Source organism: Macaca mulatta, chromosome 6 (genome assembly GCF_049350105.2).
Source record: "Macaca mulatta isolate MMU2019108-1 chromosome 6, T2T-MMU8v2.0, whole genome shotgun sequence".
Taxonomy (NCBI): domain Eukaryota; kingdom Metazoa; phylum Chordata; class Mammalia; order Primates; family Cercopithecidae; genus Macaca; species Macaca mulatta.
In genome coordinates, this window is record NC_133411.1 from 1,817,086 (window position 1) to 1,840,204 (window position 23,119).

At 56.7% G+C, this 23,119-nt stretch overlaps 1 protein-coding gene across 1 annotated transcript in view; it reads right to left on the bottom strand.

Annotated features, from left to right (window-relative positions):
• Window positions 1-23,119, bottom strand: part of LOC144341373 (uncharacterized) — a 53,296-nt gene that overhangs the window by 25,182 nt on the left and 4,995 nt on the right. The window contains exons 2-3 of the mRNA XM_078004587.1: window positions 19,402-19,716; window positions 5,466-5,687 (exon numbers count right to left, since the gene is read on the bottom strand). Coding sequence (XP_077860713.1) covers window positions 5,594-5,687; window positions 19,402-19,716 — 409 coding nt within the window. The 3' untranslated portion in view covers window positions 5,466-5,593. The remainder of the gene's footprint in view (window positions 1-5,465; window positions 5,688-19,401; window positions 19,717-23,119) is intronic.

Consider the following 23,119-nt stretch of genomic DNA (forward strand, 5'->3'; position numbering starts at 1 on the left):
CAAGCACGAGGCCACTGACCGTTGGCCAAGCCTGGCACTCAAATGTCCGCCTAACCTGGGGTCTTTACTCCATTTCTTCCCCGCTGTCCACAATACAACATCCCTCACCCTGCACCTGACCTCCCCCGGGGTCAGGGGCTGCAGCCACGGGGCCTGGGTGGTCACTTCCCAGACCCGCCCAGGTCCCTGAGGTGCCAGATAGCGTGGGCACCCTCCAGTGGCCACAATGGAAAGCCACATGCTGCTGGCCCAGGGGGCCGAGGGGGTCGCTGAGGCACGGGGGGTGCAGCTGGGGAGGCCGTCCTGAGCCTGGCGCTGGCCAGTGGGAGGGGCAGCATGGACGAGGGCTGGGACACCAAGGGCTCTGTTAGAAATGGAGATCCAGGTGTGGAGTGGGGGGTACAGGGGAGCCACAGAGGGTTCACCTACCAGAGAGCAGGTGACAGCCCAGAGGCACATGGCCAAGCCACAGGCCAAAGGAAGAGTGGAGAGAAGGGATTCTAGCAGCGCATAAGGAAACAGCCAGGTGTGGAGGGTCAAATCATCCCCCACATAGGTCCAAGCCCTGACTCACAGCACCCGTGGCTGGGACCGCAGTTGGAAATAGGGTCTTTGCAGATAGTCCTGTTAGGGCAAGGCCGTTTCAGGTAGGCCCCACTCCAATGACTGGCATCTTTACAAAAACGGGTACCCAACAGCCGCAGACACACACAGAGACAAGACGGCGTGAACACCAGAAGACGAGCCACGGACAGCGGCCGGAGCCAACCCCACCCCCTCCAGCAGCTTCAGCAGGAACAGGGTGCAGCCAGCACCCGATTCCACACGGCCGGAGCCACCCCCTCCAGCAGCTTCAGCGGGAACAGGGTGCAGCCAGCACCCGATTCCACACGGCCGGAGCCACCCCCTCCAGCAGCTTCAGCGGGAACAGGGTGCAGCCAGCACCCGATTCCACACGGCCGGAGCCACCCCCTCCAGCAGCTTCAGCGGGAACAGGGTGCAGCCAGCACCCGATTCCACAAGGCCGGAGCCACCCCCTCCAGCAGCTTCAGTGGGAACAGGGTGCAGCCAGCACCCGATTCCACACGGCCGGAGCCACCCCCTCCAGCAGCTTCAGCGGGAACAGGGTACAGCCAGCACCCGATTCCACATGGCTGGGGACCCCGGGCCCCGGAACTGTGAGACCAGATATGTCTGCTGTTGCAGGCACCTGGTTTTTGGTGCTTTGTGATGGCAGCCCCAGGACGTGCCGCGGCCACCTGGTGATGCTGAGGGAGAGAGACAGACGGTGGGCAGAGCAGCAGGGGAGGGCGCCTTCCTCTGCAGAGCGTCCACTGGGCCATGCAGTGGAATCACAGACGGAAACACAGCATTTTACACCCCCAGCGTAACTGTGATTCAGATGAGGGTTGCAGCGGAAAGCAACATACCTGAGACCCAGAGTCCACCTGTGCACCACTCTGGATTGGCAGGGGCAGAGACCCGGCCCACCCTCCCAAGGAACCGCTGCATCCCCACCTACTGGGCCTCCGGACAGAGCAGTGGGACAGGCCGACGCCACCTGCGCCACGTTCTTCTGAAACTGCTCAGCCTCAACCACACAGACCCCCAGATGGTGGAGCAAGACGCTGGTCTGGACACGCCGTGATGCTGTGGTCAAGGAGACGCCAGCAGCTGCCAGGAAAAGGCAGGCGGGCACTGTGCTGACCTAAACACACCCAGAAACTCGGTCGCAACATGCCCAGAACCTTGGCCAGATTCTGGATTAAAAATCCTATCAAGTGCATCTGGGGGCTGTTGGAGAATGTTGACGTGGACTGCCTCAGGCATGGTCCGATCACAGCCTGTCTTCTCACCTGCCATGAAGGTGCAATAAAGGAGGACACCCATGTCTGGAGGGCATGTGCTGGAGCAGGGAGGCGGGCCGTGCAGCACACGGTCAGTGACTGTGGGCTTCAGTGGCATCCTCATCCCTCACTGCAGGACACCTGGGGCCAATGGCGCTGCCATGCAGCTCTGTGGGTCTGTGGGTTTCCGGGCCCTGGAGGTGGGGGAGGCCATCTGGGACCCAGGCCTTGGGGGTGTGGGGACTCGGGGCTGTAGGTGGAGAACTCGGACGCTGGGCCACAGCAGAAGCTCGGCCAATGGCAGGGGATCTTGGGGAATGCCAGCAGGGCCATAGGGCACATCCTGGGCCTGGCAGAGACAGGCCACTACTCAGAACTATGATCTGTCTTGATGAGTGGAGGGGTGCAAGACTGGCAGTGTGTGCCAGGTGGAAACATGGGTTGCCACATTCCAGCACCCCCCATGGTAGGAGCCCGACCCCCCACATGTGTGTCCAGGCATGGTCTTAGACCCCACGGAACCCCCACTCTGGTGACTGGGCACACTCAGGGCCTCTCAGCAAAGGCCTCCTCTTGGGAAGTGAGCACTGCTTCCCTAAATCCCCTAGGACTGGGGAGGCCAGGGAGCAGACAGGGGGACACAAAGTCTTCTACTCACAGCCCCAGATGGTCACTCGAAGTCCCAGTCAGTCACTCACAGCCCGGACGGCCACTCACAGCCCCAGAGAGACATTCCCAGTCCCGGACGGACACTCCCAGCCCTGGACGGTCACTTGCAATCCTGGAGGGCCACTCATAGCCCCAGACAGACATTCCTAGTCACAGACAGACACTCCCAGCCCTGGACAGCCATCCCCAGCCCCGGATGGTCACTCCCAGCCCCAGACGGTCACTCGCAGCCTGGACGACTACTCACAGCTCCAGACAGACACTCCCAGCCCCAGACAGACACTCCCAGCCCTGGATGACACTCACAGCCCCTGAAGGCCACTCACAACCCCAGATGGCCACTCACAGCCCTGGAGAGCCACCTGCAAACAGGACGCAGGTTGCAAGACGGATGGAGCCAGAGAGCACCCAGGATGAGTCAGCACTCACGCCTCTCACTAAAGCACATCCTTGGACCCCTGGCAAGGCTCTCTGCGAGGCCAGCTGGGCCCAGCCCATTTCAGACTTGTAGACAGGGTGTGGCCTGACCTCCCAAGGGAACTTTAGCCACACAAGGCACCCCAAGACCCAGAGACTGAGCCTCAAATCCCTGGGGAGACACCCTTGAATCACTGAGCCAAACAGGGTTGGTTGAATGAGAGGCCAAAAGCCTTACTGGCAGTGTGTGTCTGTCTGTGTGTGCCCGGGTCCGCATGTGTGCTTACAGAAAACACATGTGTGCGCCCGGGTCCACGTGTGTGCTCACAGAAAACACGTGTGCCCGGGTCCGCGTGTGTGCTCACAGAAAACACACGTGTGCGCCCGGGTCCACGTGTGTGCTTACAGAAAATATATAGCTTTAAACATACATTAAAAAGTGAGAAAGGTCTACAATCAATGACCTAAGTTTCCATCTTAAGATGATAGAAAAAAGAGCAAAGTAAACCCAAGGTCAGTTGAAGGAAGTAGTAAAAATAAAAGCAGATTTTTTTTTAAATAGAAGAAAAACAGGCAAACGATAGAGAAAATTAATAGATTAAAAAGCTGATTCTTTTCAAGATGAATGAAAGGGATAAACCCCAGGAAGACTGATGAAGGAGGAGGAGGAAGACACAAAGGGCCAGGATAGTGAGGAAGGAGGGTGCAGCACTACAGACCCTACAGACGGGAAAAGGCTAGCAGGAAACACTGTAAACACCTGTATTCCAAGCAATACGACAACCTACGTGCAATACTCCAATTTCCTGGAAAATACAACTTATCAGCTGGGTGCCGTGGCTCACGCCTGTAATCCCAGCACTTTGGGAGACCGAGGTGGGTGGATCACAAGGTCAGGAGTTCAAGACCAGCCTGGCCAACATGGTGAAACCCCGTCTCCACTGAAAAATACAAAAATTAGCAGGGCGTGGTGGCGTGCACCTGTAGTCCCAGCTACTCAGGAGGCTGGGGCAGGAGGATTGTTTGAACCTGGGAGGCAGGGGTTGCAGTGAGCCGAGATCACACCATTGCACTCCAGCCTGGGTGACAAGAGAGAGACTCCATGTTCGAAAAAGAAAAAAAAGAAGAAAAATACAACCTATGAAAATAGAAACAAGAAAACAGAGAAACAGAATAGCTCTTTATTAAAGAAATTGAATTCATTATCAAAAGCCTTCCCACAAGGGAAACTGTTGCACTTGGGGAAAAATCCAGCCAACTCTAGACTGAGGGGCCTCCTGTGGGCAAAGGCACCAGTTTCTCTGACCAGTCAAAGGCCTGGGAGCAAAACGGATGGAGGAAGGGGGGCTTCAGGGATACAGCAGCCCCAGGCACGTGGCTCCCGATGTGAGCCATGCATCTGCAGAAAGACTTGTTTAGAAAATTGGGGAAATGGCCATACGGAGAAGAAGGAATATATGATGTTAAGAAATGGCTATGTAATTTTTAAGTGAGATAAAGCACGGTGTTATAAAAATAAAAATAGTTTTTCAGACACAAACTGGAGCATTTACAGGTGAAATTTCACGATGTCTGAGATTTTTTAAGGTTACTCCGGTACACATGTGTGAGATGTAAAACAAGGTTAGCAAAAGCTTACTGTTGAAGCAGGTGACTGGCACCTGTGGGTCTGCTTGACTGTAGTCTCTACCTCTATAAACTGAAAGACACCACAGGAACAAGTTTCAGGAAAGAGGGACATGGCCTTGCCGGTGGCTGAGGTGCTCAGGCTGGCGGGCTGCACACCTGGTCACTCTGCATCCGGCCCCTACACCTCCCTGTCTGTGCCGCAGCAACACACACCAGGCTCGCCATTCACCAGAGACCTGCCCAGGATGGCCCAGCCGGAGGACCACACAGTGGTGTCACCGCTTCCCCACTGAGGCAGGCTCTAGTGAGGAGTGACACATCCCACTTTTAGAAATAGGGTACTAGTGCCCCCAGGCACCAAACGCAGGCCAACTGTCCCCAGGCCCCTTTGTCCTCACACACTCATGTCTCAGCAACCCTAGGGGGCCGGGGTTTCTTGACTGAATGACATGGTCTGCTGGGGGTAGGGCAGAGCCCACATGCTCCACGGACATGCACCCTGGGAGATGGGAGCAGACGCAGGCTCCTGCCTGCCGGAAGATGATGGGAGCAGATGTGAGCCCCCACCTGCTGGGAGATGACAGCAGACACAGGTCCCCCACCCACTGGGAGATGGGAGCAGACGGTCTGACATGGGGTCAGTGACTGCCCTGTCCACCCTGACCCACACAGGAATGGCCTAATGTGGGGTTAGCAGTTGTCCTGCCCACCCTGATCCTGAGCAGGGGCTGCACAGAGCACCAGTGGCCACTGGGCCCACCTGCAGGCTTGGGGGACATAGTCTGGCCCAGGGCAGGTGACTGGTGCCGCCGGGCAGCCATGGACCAGATCTCAGAGCCAGGTCCACTGCAGGGTCCTCCAGGCACCCCTCCCGCTCAGACCGTGCCGCGGTGAAAAGGATACCACGTAGGCGATATATTTCCACACATGAGGCAGGAGGGGAATGAAGATCCCGAAGGTGGCCGAGGAAAGGCCCAGGAAGACAGCCCAGGTCACCACCTGGAAGTAGTGCAGGGGTAACGACCAGCCGTTCACTCTGGAGATGCGGGGCGGCAAGACCAGATCTCCGTTGTTGAGCACGGCTTCTGGGGCGACGGAACACTGGCTCCCGGAGCGGGTGTCCATCTGCAGGATCCAGAAGGGGAGACCAGCCCCGTCAGCCCCAGGGAGGGCTGGCCCCACCCACTGTCAGGGAGACCTCAGGGACTGGGAACATCATCCCTGAGGACCAGCACTGAGAGCCCAAGGACCCCACTGCCTGGGGCCGCGTCCCTGGGAGCGGGGCTGGGATGGAGCCGGTACAGGGCCTGCTCAGGGGAATGAATAGACATGCTGCAGAATCTGACCCCGGCCACAGCCGAGCGGCTACAGAAAACGGCTCTCCAGGGTGTGGGGGCCCCTGGGCGGAGGACCTGGCCAGGCACCCGGTGCTGGTGCTACCGCCCCTCAGTTCCCCCGAGGATTTAAGTTCTGGGGAGCCCTCGACAGCCCCCACACAGTGATAGGTCCCAGAACCCATTCACGAATACACAGGCTCACCCAAGACTCCCCAGGTGCCAGAGGAAAACCCACATCAGAAAGAGGCCACACGGAGCAGAGGGGTGCGCCTGAGAGAAACTGAGGCAATGCTGGAAGAGCTCCTGAGCCGATACTAACTGCTGCAACACTGAAATCTCCCAGATCATCCCCGAGAAGCCTCCCTGAGCTTCCCAGAGGAGCAGGACCCGAGAGCTCACTTCACGGGGTCCTGTGTGTCTCCCCTTCCACAGGACAGGGTAGCCCGTCCAGCCACACGGGGCTGGGGCCTGTCCAGGTGGGCAGTGGCTGCGAGGTTCTGAACGCACACTGCGGCGGCTCCTGGCCAGTCAGGCGGGGAGGGAGGCAGGGGAGGGAGGGACGTGGTGTCAGGAGAGGGAGGAACGTGGTGTCAGGGGAGGGAGGGACGTGGCGTCAGGGGAGGGAGGGAGGGGGAGTGAAAGGCACTCAATGGCTGCTATGGGGTGGGGGATCTGGAGGGGCTGGGCGGTCTCAACAGGAGTGTTAGGAAGCCTCCCCGCGTTATGCCTCGTGCAAAGCCCTTATTGTCTCTTTGGGAAAAAACCTTCAGAAAATGAAGTTGGTATTACATGTACTACTTTGGGAAGAGAGACACTGAGAACTAGTTCACAATTCTTCTTCCTTGCAGTCGTGAACGTCCACGATTCAGTGGCTCTGCGCTGCCTTTGGGGCTCCTCCCTGGTCCTCCAAATGTGACGCCAGGCGGATGCGGGGCCATAGGGCCCTGGGGCTTGAGCCACACAAGAATGTCTCAGGGAGACCCGAGAGACTCACAGCTGTGAAACAAGACCATGGTGCCTGGGCCGGGCGCGGGCTCACCCTGTAATCCCAGCACTGTGGGAGGCCGAGGCATGCGGATCACCTGAGGTCAGGAGTTCGAGACCAGCCTGGGCAAAATGGCGAAACCCCGTCTCTACTAAAAATATGAAGATTAGCAGGGCATGGTGGCACATGCCTCTAATCCCAGCTACTCGGGAGGCTGAGGCATGAGAATTGTTTGAACCTGGGAGGTCGAGGCTGCAGTGAGTCAAGATTGTGCCACTGCATTCCAGCCTGGGCAACAGAGGGAGACTCCATCTCAAAAGAAAAGAAAAGGAGGGGAGGGGAGGTGAGGGGAGGGGGAAAGAAAAGTCCAAGGTGCTAAGGAAGGAAACAGAAACACAGAAAGACAATCTTGTACATTAAAAACACAATTCCCAATTAAAAACAAAACCCAAATGAAAGTGCCAAGAAACAGAAATGATGTTGCCAAAAATCACATTGGTAAAACCCGGACGATCACATCCAGGAAGGACCACAGATCTCAGAGAGGAGGAGAGAGGAATCGCTCAGCGGCCTGGAGCCTGGAGCCTGACCCTGTGCATCTGTCAGGCTTTCAGAAGAGGAAGGTAGAGCGTCTGTGAGAGAAGAAAACACTGAAGAACTCTGAGAAGATTGAAGGCTTCAGGTCCACACTGTGCACAAGGGCCAGAAAGGATGATTGGAAAAAGAAATACATCCACACCGGTGAAAATGTGAGCGGCAAGGATGTAGAAAAAAATCCTGCAGTGTTCTCAGAAGAAAACACGAGGGAGATTCATTACAATATATGGATACCTGCAAATTGTACTGCATCCGTTTTTTAGACGTAGAGCAATTCTTCAGGTTCTGAGAGCATTTTAATCTAAAATGCATCTGGCCAAAGGATAATCAAAGTTTGAGACAAAACAGATTCTTTCGGAATGTGTGAATATTCAAAGTACACCAACCATTAATCATTTCCAAAAAGAATTATTTAGAGATTTACTCTATCAAATAAATTATCACAGATAAAACATGGTGAGCAAATTAATCTAAAATTATATCTAAATTAAATCCAAAACAAAACCAAATCTAAGTGACAGACGACAGAACCATGAACCTGCACCACCGGCCGCAGGCGCGGAGCGTTGGGGTCGCGCTGTTCCACGGAGCCACGCGCGGGGGCGTGGGAACTCCATGCTGGCCAGCACACAGCCATCTCCTCACAGGATCTCGGTGCGGCCCAGGACAGCGGAGCAGCCCAGCAGCAGGGGCCGCACCTGCCCCACGGAGGACAGCGAGCCGGGGAGAGATACCCCACGGAGGACAGCGAGCGAGTGGGACAGACCCCATGGGGGACAGTGAGCCGGGAAGAGATACCCCATGGAGGACATCAAGCGAGTGGGACAGACCCCATGGAGGACAGCGAGCCGGGGAGAGATACCCCACAGAGGACAGCGAGTTGGGGAGAGACCCCACGGAGGACAGCAAGCCGGGGAGAGATACCCCACGGAGGACAGCGAGTGAGTGGGACAGACCCCACGGGGGACAGTGAGCCAGGGAGAGACACCCCACGGAGGACAGCGAGTGAGTGGGACAGACCCCACGGAGGACAGTGAGCCGGGGAGAGATACCCCACGGGGGACAGCGAGCCGGGGAGAGATACCCCACGGGGGACAGCGAGCCGGGGAGAGATACCCCACGGAGGACAGAGAGCCGAGGAGAGATACCCCACGGAGGACAGCGAGCCGGGGAGAGATACCCCACGGAGGACAGCAAGTGAGTGGGACAGACCCCATGGAGGACAGCGAGCTGAGGGGACAGACCCCACGGAACACAGCGAGTCGGGGGCACGGACCTCACAACAGCCAGGGAAGACTCCAGGACAGCTCCTTCCCCTCAGGCCCACGCTCAGCCTCGATACCACCGTGGCCTGTGAGCACATTCACAACCCACACACCACACACCACACACCACAGGTCACATACCGCACACCACAGGTCACACACCACACACCACAGACCACACACCACACAACCCACACCACACACCACACAACCCACACCACAGGCCACACATCACACACCACATACCACACAAGTCACACACCACACCACACAGACCACACACCACACATCACACCATACACCACACACCACACACCCCACACCACACACCACACACCCCACACCACACACCACAGACCACACACCACACAACCCACACCACACACCACACAACCCACACCACACGCTACACATCACACACCACATACCACACAAGTCACACACCACACCACACAGACCACATACCACACATCACACCATACACAACACACCACACAACCCACACCACAGGCCACACACCACATACCACACAACACACCACACACCACACCATACAGACCACACACCACACACACCACACATCACAGCATACACAACACACAACCCACACCACAGGCCACACACCACACAACACACCACACACCACACCACACAGACCACACACCACACCACACACAACACACCACACAACACACACAACACACCACACAACACAAGCCACACAAACCACACAGACCACACACCACATACCAGACTACATACCATATACCACATAGAACCCACACCACACACCACGCATCACACACCATGCACCACAGAGACCACACAACACACCACATACCACACAGACCACACACCACACACACCACACAACCCACACCACACACCACATATCACACAGACCACACACCACACCACACACAACACACCACACAACACATACCACACAAACCACACACCACATACCACATAGACCAAACAACCCACACCACATACCACGCACTACACACCACGCACCACACAGACCACACAACACACCACATACTGCACAGACCACACACCACACACACCACACCACACAACACACACCACCACATAACTCACACCACACACCACAGACCACACACCATACAACATATACTACATAGACCACATAACACACACACACCACACAACACAAATGACACAACACACAATACACACCACATACACCACACAACACACAACACAGACCACACACACCACACACCACATACACCACACACCACATACCATACTACACAGCACACACATCATACAACACAACACAGACCACACACAACACAAACCACACAACACAGAAACCACACAACACACAACACCACACAAGACACAACAAACACTACACATCACACAGCTCATACACCACACACACCACATACCACAAAACACGCACCACAGAGACCACACAATTCACAACACGCACACACCACACAACACACAAAACAGACCACACACCACACAACAAACTCCACAAGCCACACACCACACAAACCACACGCACACACCTCACGCCACACTGCACACACATATGTAACACAAGCAAAACACAAACACCACACAAATCACACACTGCACATGCACCACATGACACGTACCAGACACCAGCCACAAATGCATCACACTCCACACACCACACATGCACACATCACACACTACACATGAACCACACACAACACAGGGACCACACAATACACACAACACACAGCACACTGCATACACACCACACACCGCACACCACACACCAAACCACACACCACACACCACACCACATACTGCACACATACCACACCCCCCACAAAATACCACACAACACACAATGCTCACATGCTCACACACACCACACAATGGACACATACTCCCACACACCACACAATGCTCATATTCCCACACACACACCACACAATGCACACACTTGCACACACCACACAATGTACACACACTCCCACACCACACAATGCACACACTCCCACACACACCACACAATGCACACATACTCCCATACACCACACAACGCACACACACTCCCCCACACACCCCACAATGCACACACATTCCCACACACACAACGCACACACTCTCACACACACCACACAACGCGCACACACACACACCACACAATGCACACACACTCCCACACACACCACACAATGCACACACACTCCCACACACCACACAACGCACACACACTCCCCCCCACATCCCACAATGCACACACATTCCCCCACACACAACGCACACACTCTCACACACACCACACAACGTGCACACACACACCACACAATGCACACACACTCCCCCACACACCCCACAATGCACACATACTCCCACACACACCACACAATGCTCACACTCCCCCACACACCCCACAATGCACACACACTCCCACACAACGCACACACACTCCCACACACACCACACAATGCTCACACTCCTCCACACACCACACAATGCACACACACTCCCCCACACACCACACAATGCACACACACTCCCCCACACACCCCACAATGCACACACACTCCCACACACACCACACAATGCTCACACTCCCCCACACACCACACAATGCACACACACTCCCCCACACACCACACAATGCACACACACTCCCCCACACACCACACAATGCTCACACTCCTCCACACACCACACAATGCACACACACTCCCCCACACACCACACAATGCACACACACTCCCCCACACACCCCACAATGCACACACACTCCCACACACACCACACAATGCTCACACTCCCCCACACACCACACAATGCACACACACTCCCCCACACACCCCACAATGCACACACACTCCCACACACCACACAATGCTCACACTCCCCCACACACCACACAATGCTCACACTCCCCCACACACCACACAATGCTCACACACTCCCACACACCACACAATGCTCACACTCCCCCACACACCACACAATGCTCACACTCCCACACACACCACACAATGCTCACACTCCCCCACACACCCCACAATGCACACACACTCCCACACACCACACAATGCTCACACTCCCCCACACACCACACAATGCTCACACTCCCCCACACACCACACAATGCTCACACTCCCCCACACACCACACAATGCTCACACTCCCCCACACACCACACAATGCTCACACTCCCACACACACCACACAATGCACACACACACCACACAATGCTCACACTCCCCCACACACCACACAATGCACACACACTCCCACACACAATTCAAGCGAAAGGCGCATCTGTGAGTCGTGACACTGAAGACTTGTGATGTTGGGTTCAGGAAGTGAGCACAACTGAGGATGGATGGGCCCCCCGTGTTATGACAACTGGCAACTGGACTGAAGCCCGGGGAACTGGCTGTCGTGCACCGGGACCGGCAGCGCAATCCTGTGTGGTGGACCCCAGGCGCCTCCCGTCTGCCCCCATCTGTGCATGTGGACACGGCCCCCTTCTCAGACTGGGCCTCCATCCGTCTCTGCACGAGGACCAGCCCCTGACACGCACCCCAGAGACCACAGGTGCCCATCCCACCCTATCAGGTCTTTAAGATGCCATGGCCTCCTGAGCCTTTCCTGTTCCCATCTTTGTATATGTCACCAGGCCCCGAGAGTCTGTCCCGGCCCTGTCCCTACGTTTATGACTCCGTGGTCCCCCGAGTCTGTCCTGCTCCCCTGTCCTGTCTTGATGACACCAGGCCCCGAGAGTCTGTCCCGGTCCCGTCCCTGTCTTTATGACACCGAGGTCCCCCGAGTCTGTCCTGGCCCGTCCCAGCTTTATGACACCATGGTCCCCCAAGTCTGTCCTCTTCGTCCCTGTCCCTGCCTTTATGACACTGTGGTCCCTGAGTCGGCCTCACCCTGTCCCTGCCCTTATGACAGTCTGGCCCCCCTGACATGTCCTCGCTCTCCTCCAGCCCCCCAAATGTGTCCTCGTCCCCCTCTGGGCCTGCTCAGCCACGCTTTTTCCACGGGGACCCTCTGGAAGCCACTCCACCCTGGTGAAACCTTCCATTCCTGTACTCCACACAGCGGAAACGGCCTTTTCTGAGGCCCCTTAGGAGACAAATCCTCATTGCCCGAGTCCCCGACGGTCTTGCTGTGTCGCCTTTACTGCTTGACTCCTTCAGGGTGCAGGGATTGCATCTGCCTTTTGGGAACACGGGAAAGTAAGCCCCCACTTTCCTTACCGCCAGAATCCACAGTTCCCTCTCACGCCAATCACATCACAGGTCCAGGCTGAAGAGCAAGAGAAAAGCAGCGTCGCTCTCGCTCACTCCAGACCAAAGTGAGAGGTGGGTGGGCCGCCCTGGTCGACACGGTAGCCACGGAACCTGTAGCAGGACGAGCCGCAGACAAAGCTCCTCAGACACCGGATTAAAGAAGGAAGAGGTTTTTATTCGGCCAGGAGCGTCGGCAGACTTGCGTCTTAAGAGCCGAGCTCCCCGAGAAAGAAATTCTCAGCCTTTTTAAAGGCTTACAACTTTAAGGGGTCCACGTGAAAGCGTCGTGATAAATTGAGCAGGCGTGGGGAACATGGCCGGGGACTACATGCATCAGCTAACAGAACAAAAAGTTTTACAACGCTTTTTTCATACAGTGTCTGGGATTTACAGATAACACAAGCAGTTTAGGTCAGGGGTTGATGTTATTATTATTACTTTTTTTAACTCCTAGGGCTGGGTGGTGGTGCCAAGGTTGTCTGGCTATTTACCTTACTTTTGTTTCTTTCTAACTTTTTGCTTTCTCTCTTTCCTCTCGTCTTGGAACTAGGCAAGGTGGGGGGAGGAGGGCAGCAGGAGTAGTAGTGGTCTCCTTCCTTAAACCCAGGGCGCCTCATAAAGCCATGGCAGTTGGGAGGATGAGGGGACAAAGGGGCATGAGGAGGAGGGAAAGCGTGAAATGGACTCGGGCATTGGTGAAATAATGCATGCAGTGGTCTATTTCCAAGACAAGGTGCCTTGAACCGGTTTAGGTCAGCAAACTACAGAAAAACAGGATGTCCTAGGCCCCTGCTTGGATTGCCGATGCCTGCTTGTCGGCCTCTCCTTCCCCACCTTCCTACCTGCTTAGCTGCCCTCACCTGAACCAAAGAAGTTTAGTCTAAGATCAAAGTTTACTAACCTGCAAAAGAGCTCGCTTTGTCTGTTATCAGTCTGCCCAGCTACTCAGCTCCAAAGTCAAATACCTGAAAGCCCCTGAGCTGACTAGGATTGCAATGCACTGTGGTCCGCAACAAAATGCAGCAAGACAACTGTAAAAAAAAACCACCTAAAACCCGACAACCAACAGGCAACGTCCAGGAAGACTGCGACCCCAGAGTACTCAGCCTAGGAGGAGCCAGGAAGACTGCGACCCCAGAGTACTCAGCCTAGGAGGAGCCAGGAAGACTGCGACCCCAGAGTACTCAGCCTAGGAGGAGCCAGGAAGACTGCGACCCCAGAGTACTCAGCCTAGGAGGAGCCAGGAAGACTGCGACCCCAGAGTACTCAGCCTAGGAGGAGCCAGGAAGACTGCGACCCCAGAGTACTCAGCCTAGGAGGAGCCAGGAAGACTGCGACCCCAGAGTACTCAGCCTAGGAGGAGCCCAGGGAGGGACCTCCGCAGCTGGTTCTGAGCAAAGACGTCAGCCACCGTGGCTCTGACTGAATTCGGCGCGTTTCTTCTCAGTCTCACAAGTGGAGGGAATTTCAGCATTTCAGCAAGTTGTTTCATTGGCCGTCCTGTGAGCTCAGGAATTCGGTCACTGGCTTAACTCAGGGCACAGTTTCACCATGACCCACGCCAAGGAAGGGTTTCTCCTGAGAAGGGCCAGCAAGTGTGTTGAAGGGCATCCTCCCTCCCGTCCCTGCAGCCCTCCTCCCTCCCGTCCCTGCAGCCCTCCTCCCTCAGCACTCAAGGCATTTCCAGTTCCTGTCAGCTGGGGGTCTCCACTGACTCCTATCTGAATGCCTCCGATGTGGGTCAGCTGCTGACGCTGCCTTTGGGGATGAGGATGGGAAGGTGGACAGGGATGCACCCCTTTCTGTTAGCAGGAGCCCCTCCAGGACCCCCACCGTGAGGAAGTTGCCCACAGTCAGGGGCCCTCTTGCCGGCTGAATCCTGCTGGGTCTCACTCTGGTGCCCGGAACCTGCAGTGGCCAGAGGTCTGCTGCCCATGGACATCCTGTCTGTCAGGGGCACACACGAGGTACGCAAGTACGAGGAACAGCTGGGCTGGGGCAGGTGCCCAGGACGACACGGGGAAGGGGCAGGAAAGCCTACCTGACAGTTCTCCAGCACTCGGGAGCCTCTGTGCACTGTCCATCCAGATCTGACCTCTCTGCTCAGGACAATAATTGCTCTGGAAGCTGAGTGGACGAGTTCACGGCAGACAGGCGGACAGGCCTGGAGGACAGACATTACCCTTAGCAGTGAGCGAAGGGAAGGCAGACGCCCAGGGTCCTTTGCTCCAGCAAAGCATCAGACAAGACCCAGCACTGCACAGACCAAGTCATGTCACGCACAGACACTGTGGAGGGATGTGGCCACAACCCAGGATGGGCCTGGCGCGGGCTCCTGTCCTCAACACACAAAGGCCAGACAGCTGGATGGAGGGTGCGAGAGGCCTGCAGACCCTGGTACCCACCCAGCTCACTGTGGAGCAGGTTCCAAGCCACAGCCATCCGGGACCCAGAACGTCCAACTGGCAGGTGGAAAGGACGAGCTCCCAGCCCACGCCTGGACCATGCACCAGACATGCCAAGAGCCTGTACGCAGGTCTGTGGTCACCTGAGCCCCACCAGCCAGGGCCTCCAGTCAAGTCCTGGGAAAGGTGCAGCCGGACAGGGGACCAGCTTCACCCTCCTCCGGGGTGGCTCTGGGCTTACCCTGACAATGTCTGGGGAAGGTCCCACAGAGTCTAAGCCACTTCTCAAACTCTGAACAAAGGCCGCCAGGTCTCAAAGGTGTGTAAGCAGACCCATCACCCGACGGCGCCAACTACAAACTCCACCTGGTATCCAGTAAATGATTCCCACACACACAAGGGGGCAGGAAAACACAGCCCAAACCAGGGGAGACTCAAAGCTGAGATCAGGGAATCAGCAGACAAAGTGTAAGAACGGTGACTACAGACATGCTCTGTAGAACTGGGTAATGGGCAGAGGCTAGAACAGTTTGGAGAGCTTAAAGACAGGAAGATGAGGGAAAGTTTGGAACTTCCCAGAGACTTGCTGAATGGCTGTGATTCAAATGCTGATAGTGACATGGACAGTGAGTTCCAGGCTGAGGTGGTCTCAGATGGAGGTGAGGAACTCAATGGGAATGGGGGCAAAGGTCACTCTTGCTATGCTTTAGCAGAGACTGACAGCATTGTGGCCTTGCTCTAGAAATCTGTGGAACTTTGAACTTGAGAGAGATGATTTAGGGCACCTGGTGGAAGAAATTTCTAAGCACTAAAGCGTTCAAGAGGTGACCTGGCTGCTTCTAAAAGCCTATGCTCACTTGCATCAACAAAAAAATGACCTGAAACTGGAACTGACATTTAAAACTGGAACTGACATTTGAAGCACAGTGTCAAAGCTTGGAAAATTTGCAGCCCAGCCATGTGGTAGAAAAGAAAAAAATCATTTTCTGGAGAGGAATTCAAGAAGGCTGCAGACATTGCGTAAGTAAAGAGGAGTCAAATGTTAATAGCCAAGACAATGGAGAAAATACCTCAGAGACATTTCAAAGACCTCTGCACAGTCCCTGCTCAGGCAAGCCTGATGGTCTACGAGGGAAAAATGGTTTCATGGCCAGGCCCAGGGCCCCAATACTCTCTGAAGCATTGGGACATGGTGCCATGGTGCTCTGTGTCCCAGCCATGGCTAAAGGGACCAAGGCACAGCTTGGGCCAATGCTTCAAAGGGTGCAAGCCCCAAGCCTTGGTAGCTTCCACATGGTGTTGGGTCTGTGGGAAGGCAGAAGGCAAGAGCTGAGGTTTGGGAACCTCCACCTAGATTTCAGAGGATGTATGGAAAAGCCAGGGTGTCCAGGCAGAAGTCTGCTGCAGGGGCGGGGCCTTCACGGAGAACCTCTGCTAGGGCAGTGCAGGGGGGAAATGTGAGGTTGGAGCCCTCACCCCACAGAGTCCCCACTGGGGCACTGTCCAGTGCAGCTGTGAAAAAAGGGCGACCATCCCCCAGACCCCAGAATGGTACATCTGACAGCTTGCACCATGTCATCTGGAAAAGCTGCAAGCACTCAACACCAGCCCGGGAAAGCAGCCACAGGGGCTGTACCCTGCAGAGCCACAAGGACAGGGCTGCCCAAGGCCGTGGGAGCCCATCCCTTGCATCAGTGTGGCCTGGATGTGACACAAGGAATCAAAGAAGATTATTTGGGGGCCTCAAGATATAATGACTGCCCTGCTGGGTTTCAGATTTGCAGCCTGCAGCCCCTTTGTTTTGGCTGATTTCTCCCTCTTGGAATGGGTCTATTTACCCAATGCCTGTACCCGATTTGTATCCTGGAATTAACTAACTTGGTTTTGATTTTACAGGCTCACAGGCAGAAGGAACTTGCCTTGTGTCAGATAAGACTTTAGACTCTGGACTTCTGAGTTAATGCTGGAATGAGTTAAGACTTTGGGGCACTGTTGGGAGGGCATGACTGTGTTTTGCAATGTCAGAAGCACAAGAGATTCGAGAAGAGTCAGGGGCAGAATGATCTAGTTTGGCTCTGTACTCCCGCCCACATCTCACGTTGAACTGTAATTCCCAATGTTAGGGGAGGGTCCTGGTGGAAGGATCATGGCAATGGATTTCCCCCTTGCTGTTCTCCGTTCTCACGATAGTGAGTGACTTCTCATGAGATCTGGTTGTTTAAAAGCACTTCCCCCTTTGCACTCTCTCCTGCTGTGCCATGTGAAGACACGCATGCTTCTCCTTCATCTTCCACCATGACTAAGTTTCCTGATGCCTCCCAGCCAGGCCTCCCAGCCAGCCTGAGGAACTTAAACCTCTTTTCTTCACCAATGACCAGTCTCAGGTGGTTCTTTACAACAGTGTGAGGACAGACTAACACACCACAGCACTTCAGCACCGAGCTGCTGAAAAGTAGTAATAAGGTCAAAATCTCAGAAGCGCTGAGAAAAATAGCCGCTGTGCAGAAAAGTGCTGTCACAGCAGCCTGGGGCCAGGGTCTCCTGGAAGGCGAGGCCACTCACGGCTGGCGTCTGGGGTCCCCTGCCCCGTGCTAGGGATTGTTCACAGCTCCAACGACAGGCACAGAGCAGTTTATGCTAAAGCTCACCTTCCCTCTGGGGTCTGGATTTTGGTACCTGCCTGGCAAGGGGGTGCCCTGTGACCAGACCCCAGTGACCCTGGGCACCAAGCCTCTGATGAGCTTCCCTAGTGGGCATTTCACACGTGTTCTCACAGCTCACTCCTGGGAATTAAGCACGTCCCATGTGCCTCTGCTGGGAGCGGATCTGGGCCTCACACTGGATTCCCTCGGACGTTACCCACGCTCTTGTCCCTCTGCTGCTGTTGGCGCCCATCCCCTATAATCAATCATGGCCATAAGTGCCTGAACAGAGCCAGGGGAGACAGGTGGAATGTCACCATGGGAACCAGTGGGACCCATGGATCCAGGCTCCACAAATCCCGCTGGAGGTCAGAACAGCTTGGAGGCGCTGCACAGGCAGCCTTCCAGGTGAGGGCTCAGTCTCCAGGACTGCCCCACCGGCTGATGCCAACTGAAAGCCACACACAATCCACGCAAACCACAACTTCCCAACACGAGCCAGACAGACCACAACTTCCCAACACACAAGCCACGCAGACAACCTCCCAACATGTGAGCCACACAGACATGACCTCCCAACACGTGAATCATGCAAACCACAACTTCCCAACACATAAGCCACACAGACGCAAGCCATGCAGACCACAACCTCCCAACACATAAGCCACACAGACCACAGCAACTTCCCGACACGTGAGCTATGCAAACCACAACCTCCCAACACGTGAGCCAAGCAGACCACAACCTCCCAATACACAAGCCACGCAGACCACAACCCCCCAACACGTAAGTTATGCAGACCACAACCTCCCAACACGCAAGCCACGCAGACCACAACATCCCAACACGCAAGCCACGCAGACCACTGCAGCTTCCCACCAGGTGCAGGCAAACAGAAGCAGACGCCTCTGAAATGCCCCCACTTCAGCATTCTTTACATCCCATCCTATGTGCATTTTGAAGACTTAATATGAAAAAAAAACATAAAGTTCAAGTTAATGTTTTCTACAGACTACATGTTGAGAGGTGAAATAAAACCTGCCGGGATTAATGTCACCTGCATTGCTCTACTTCTCTTATCAGGGCTAGTAGGAAACCTGAGACTGCAGACAGCCTGTGCTCTGTTTCCATTGGAGACACTGGGTCTAGAACGTCTTCTGCCAGAATGGAGAGTGCAGTCAGCTGAGTGGGCTCCACCACCACACAGACCATCTGTGGCAGGAGCCACGGGAACAGGGTCGGTGGCCTATCATGGACCATCTGTCGGATCCAACACCAGCCTACAGACCCCATGAGCCAGGTCCCTCGGCCCGTGAGCCCAGCGCACTCACTTGATCTTGCTGAAGACGATGTCCACGTCGGTGACCGTCACGTTCCTGCCGTTGATCACCTGGCAGTCCTTGCACAGCTTTGACCAGTTCTTGCCATGCATCTCCCTCCCAGTGGCCCTGGTGTCCCCGTGCACCGCAAAGCGCCGGAAGGCCTCCTCCAGGGCACTGAGCTCGGGGGCCGCTGCTGCATCCTCACCGGCACCCTCCGACTCCAGCGACAGCCTCTTGGCCGCCCGGTCCTTCAAGGGGTCCCCTGGGGACTTGGGGGGCGTCCTGTTGGCAGCTTTGGCGGGCTTCGCCTTGTCAGCCATGTTGCTGTGGAGGAAGGAGAGGAGAAAGGTGTCACCCGGGCCATGTCCCAGCTGACCTGGGCGCAGCCCAGGAGACCCACCATACCAACGAGCACCAGGATGTGGCTGAGATGGGCAGGCCCTCCCGGGGCGACGTGGCGAGGGCTGAGACGGGCAGGCCCTCCTGGGGCGACGTGGCGAGGGCTGAGATGGGCAGGCCCTCCCGGGGCGACGTGGCAAGGGCTGAGACGGGCAGGCCTTCCCAGGGCGACATGGCAAGGGCTGAGATGGGCAGGCCCTCCCGGGGCTGGGCGTGAGGCCCCTCAGACCCTCAGAGCCAGCTGCCCTGGAGGCATGGGTGTCCAGCTGCCAGGCAGAGTGGAGCCAAGCAAGGCCTTGCCCACTTGCCGTCATTGGGCCAAGAACTCCCTAAGCTAGATAAAGCCAGCAGCTTTAGGGTGGGAGCTGAGCTGGGTGCCAGAGGCTCCAGGCCGAGCAGGCTCAGGGTGTGACTGGCAGCATCACAGCCCATCCTGGGTCCTCCCCACCACCACACTTTTCCACTGCCCCTCCTGTGGATGCCCGCTCTGCAGCTCTGGGGGACACCTCAGGACCATACCTTCCCCAGGGTCTGTGACGGGACGCCTTCCTCCGGGAGGGTCCACAGTGGTCCTGGGACAGCCGCTCCCACCCCAGTGCAGAGCCTCTGACCATAGATGGAGCTTTGGGTTGGGGGGGGTGTGCGTGGTGGCCCTGGGGGCACCTGAGGATGCTCTGCCCAGGTGCCCTGGGCCTGCCGAGCCCACGGTGCCCCAGCCAGGGGAGGGGACTGCGGGTGTGCAGGGTTGAGGCAGTGGTGGGGGCACCGGAGTCGGGGCGCAGGGACGCCCTCTGGACTTTGCAAGGCGCCCACCCCCAGAGCAGGCGGCTGGGCCATGGGGTTGAGAAGACTGAGGGGTGCCGCTCAGGGAGGGTTTGGAGACGCAGGGCTACGCCACAGGGCGGGGCTGCCGAGGCCGCCTCCCCACCACGCATGGTGAGACACAGTCAGGTCCTGAAGGACTCAGAGTGAGGTGCTGGCCTCCGCATGACAGCCGCTTCCCCAAGGGGCCGGGACGCCAGGTGGCCATCAGCACTGCACTGAGAGCTGAACGTGGCCTCGGCCCACAGACACAAGAGCCGGTGGGAGGGTCGGTGCCGAGGACACAGGTGCATGTCCCAACCCTGGGACTCAAGGAGCCCTCTCAGATCTGGAGTTCTCAGCACCAGTCATGGCCAAAGTGTGGCTCTGTCATCCTGGGGGTCCTGAGTGTGGCCCCTGCTGACCTTGAGATCCCACAGATTCTCCCAAAACAGCTGGAAAAAAATCCAGAGGTGCTGCCTACACTGAGGACCTTAAGGGCCTCAGGCCCCTCCCATTCACCCCTTTCCTGGAAGGCACCGAAAATGCAGATGCCAACCCAGCGGAGGACGCAGGGGCAGGACCCAGTCAGGGCAGGACCACGTGGGGCAGGATCCCGGCAGGGGCGGGGCCGCGTGGGGGCAGGATCCCGGTGGGGGCGGGTCCGCGTGGGGGCAGGATCCCGGCGGGGGCGGGGCCGCGTGGGGGCAGGATCCCGGTGGGGGCGGGGCCACCTGGGGTCAGGATCCTGGGGGTAGAAGGGCTGGGTCAGGTGTCCAGCCAGGAAAAGTCTCCCGTTTTATCGCTGACACCATTTCTTTGTCTGAAACAGGAGCTGCTCACAGGCCTGGCCTGTGTTTCCACTGGGCCTGTGCAGCAGGGGACGCTGGGCAGGAGGAGCGGTTGGGAAATTCCCAGAAGCAATGGTGGGTTTTGTGAGCACCCAGAACAGTGGTGGGCGTGCGGGTCAGAGGAAAAGAACCTTCTGGGATGCTTCAAACTCAGGGCCGCATTCTGTGGTCTTATCTCGTGTGGGGACGCGCCTGAACAAAGACCCTTATTCACACACCTCCGTGAGTCATCGGGGCTGTGGGCACCAACTTTGCCACCGAATGGCCACCGTGGGACGGAGGTGCAATGGGGCTCCCGGACTCTGCAAAGGACACTGCAGCAGAGACTCATCCTGGTCTGAGACGGCTGTCCGAGGCCCAAGTGAGAGTTAAACCACATCCCCAGCCAGTGCCCACCACCCACGCCAACACCTTTCCCTAAAGCACCACACAGGACATTCCGCCAACGGAGCATCCCAAAACGGAATAAAATAGATCCTGGCTGGCTCATCCCATCAACCACGTCCGAGACTCGGCGGCTGCAGATGTGGTGGGACAGGCCTCCTTTAAAGGCACCTCCCGTGGGGACAGCCAGGGCTCTCACGGGGGGCACAGCAGGTTAGAGAACACAGCTGGGGCTCTCACAGGAGGCACAGTGGGTTACAGGAGAAAACAGCCGGGGCTCTCACAAGGGGCAGAGCAGGTTACAGGACACGGCAGAACCAGGGGCTGGTCCCTCATCCAGCGCAGCTTCACTGAGCGCCAGACGCACGAGGACCGTGCCCCACCCCAGGCCAGTCACTGCCCGTGGGTTGCCCTCGGGGCTCCAGCTCCAGGGCACCTGCAGGCAGCTGGGACCAGGCCAGCTCTGGGCCAACGGTGGCCCCATCTAATCCCCAGAACCTGTGAACCCGACCTTGTTTGGAGAAAGGATCTGGAAATGAGATCATCCTGGATTATCCATAGCTGAGCCCTAAATCCAATGGTGAGTGTCTCTACCTAGAAGAGGCAGAAGAGAAGACACACAGAGAAGAGGAGAAGGTGCTACAGGCTGAATTCGTCCCCTCCAAAATCCACACTGGAACCTAATCCCCATTGTGGTGGCATTAAGTGCCACCAAGGACACGGGCCAACAGGAAACTGTGTGGGTGAATGGCTTCGACCCCTCTGGAAACTGCTTGGCATCATCTGATGAATGTAAAGACACACATGATCCCGGATCCAACGGCTCCACTTCCAGATTGACCCAAGAGACTCCTGCCCACGTGCCCCAAAGAACATCCCAGGAATGCCCACGACAGCTTCATCTCTAGTTGCCAAGAAAGGGAAACCGCGTGGACAGGCGCCTGCTGCCAACATGGTGGTCTGAGGGACAGCGGGCATCCCCGCGAGAGTGTGGGCAGCATGAGCGCGAGCGCCTGGGGCTCCTCGATGCAGTGTGGATGGACACTCGCGCACACTGTTGACCACGGTGAGCCGGCACGGCAGAGTGCCCACTGCGCGGCTTCTGGTTAAACGTTAAAAACACAGGCAAAGCCAGAGCACAGTGCTCAGGAATTGGTGATTCGATGAGAAAACAGACAGTGAGTAAGACCCCATCCCGCTCCCGGAACACGAAGAGAGGCAGCCCACAACGACTGGCACTAGAACTGCAGGTGGACTGTGCCAGGTGCCAGCTGGGGCCCTCACAGCAGGCG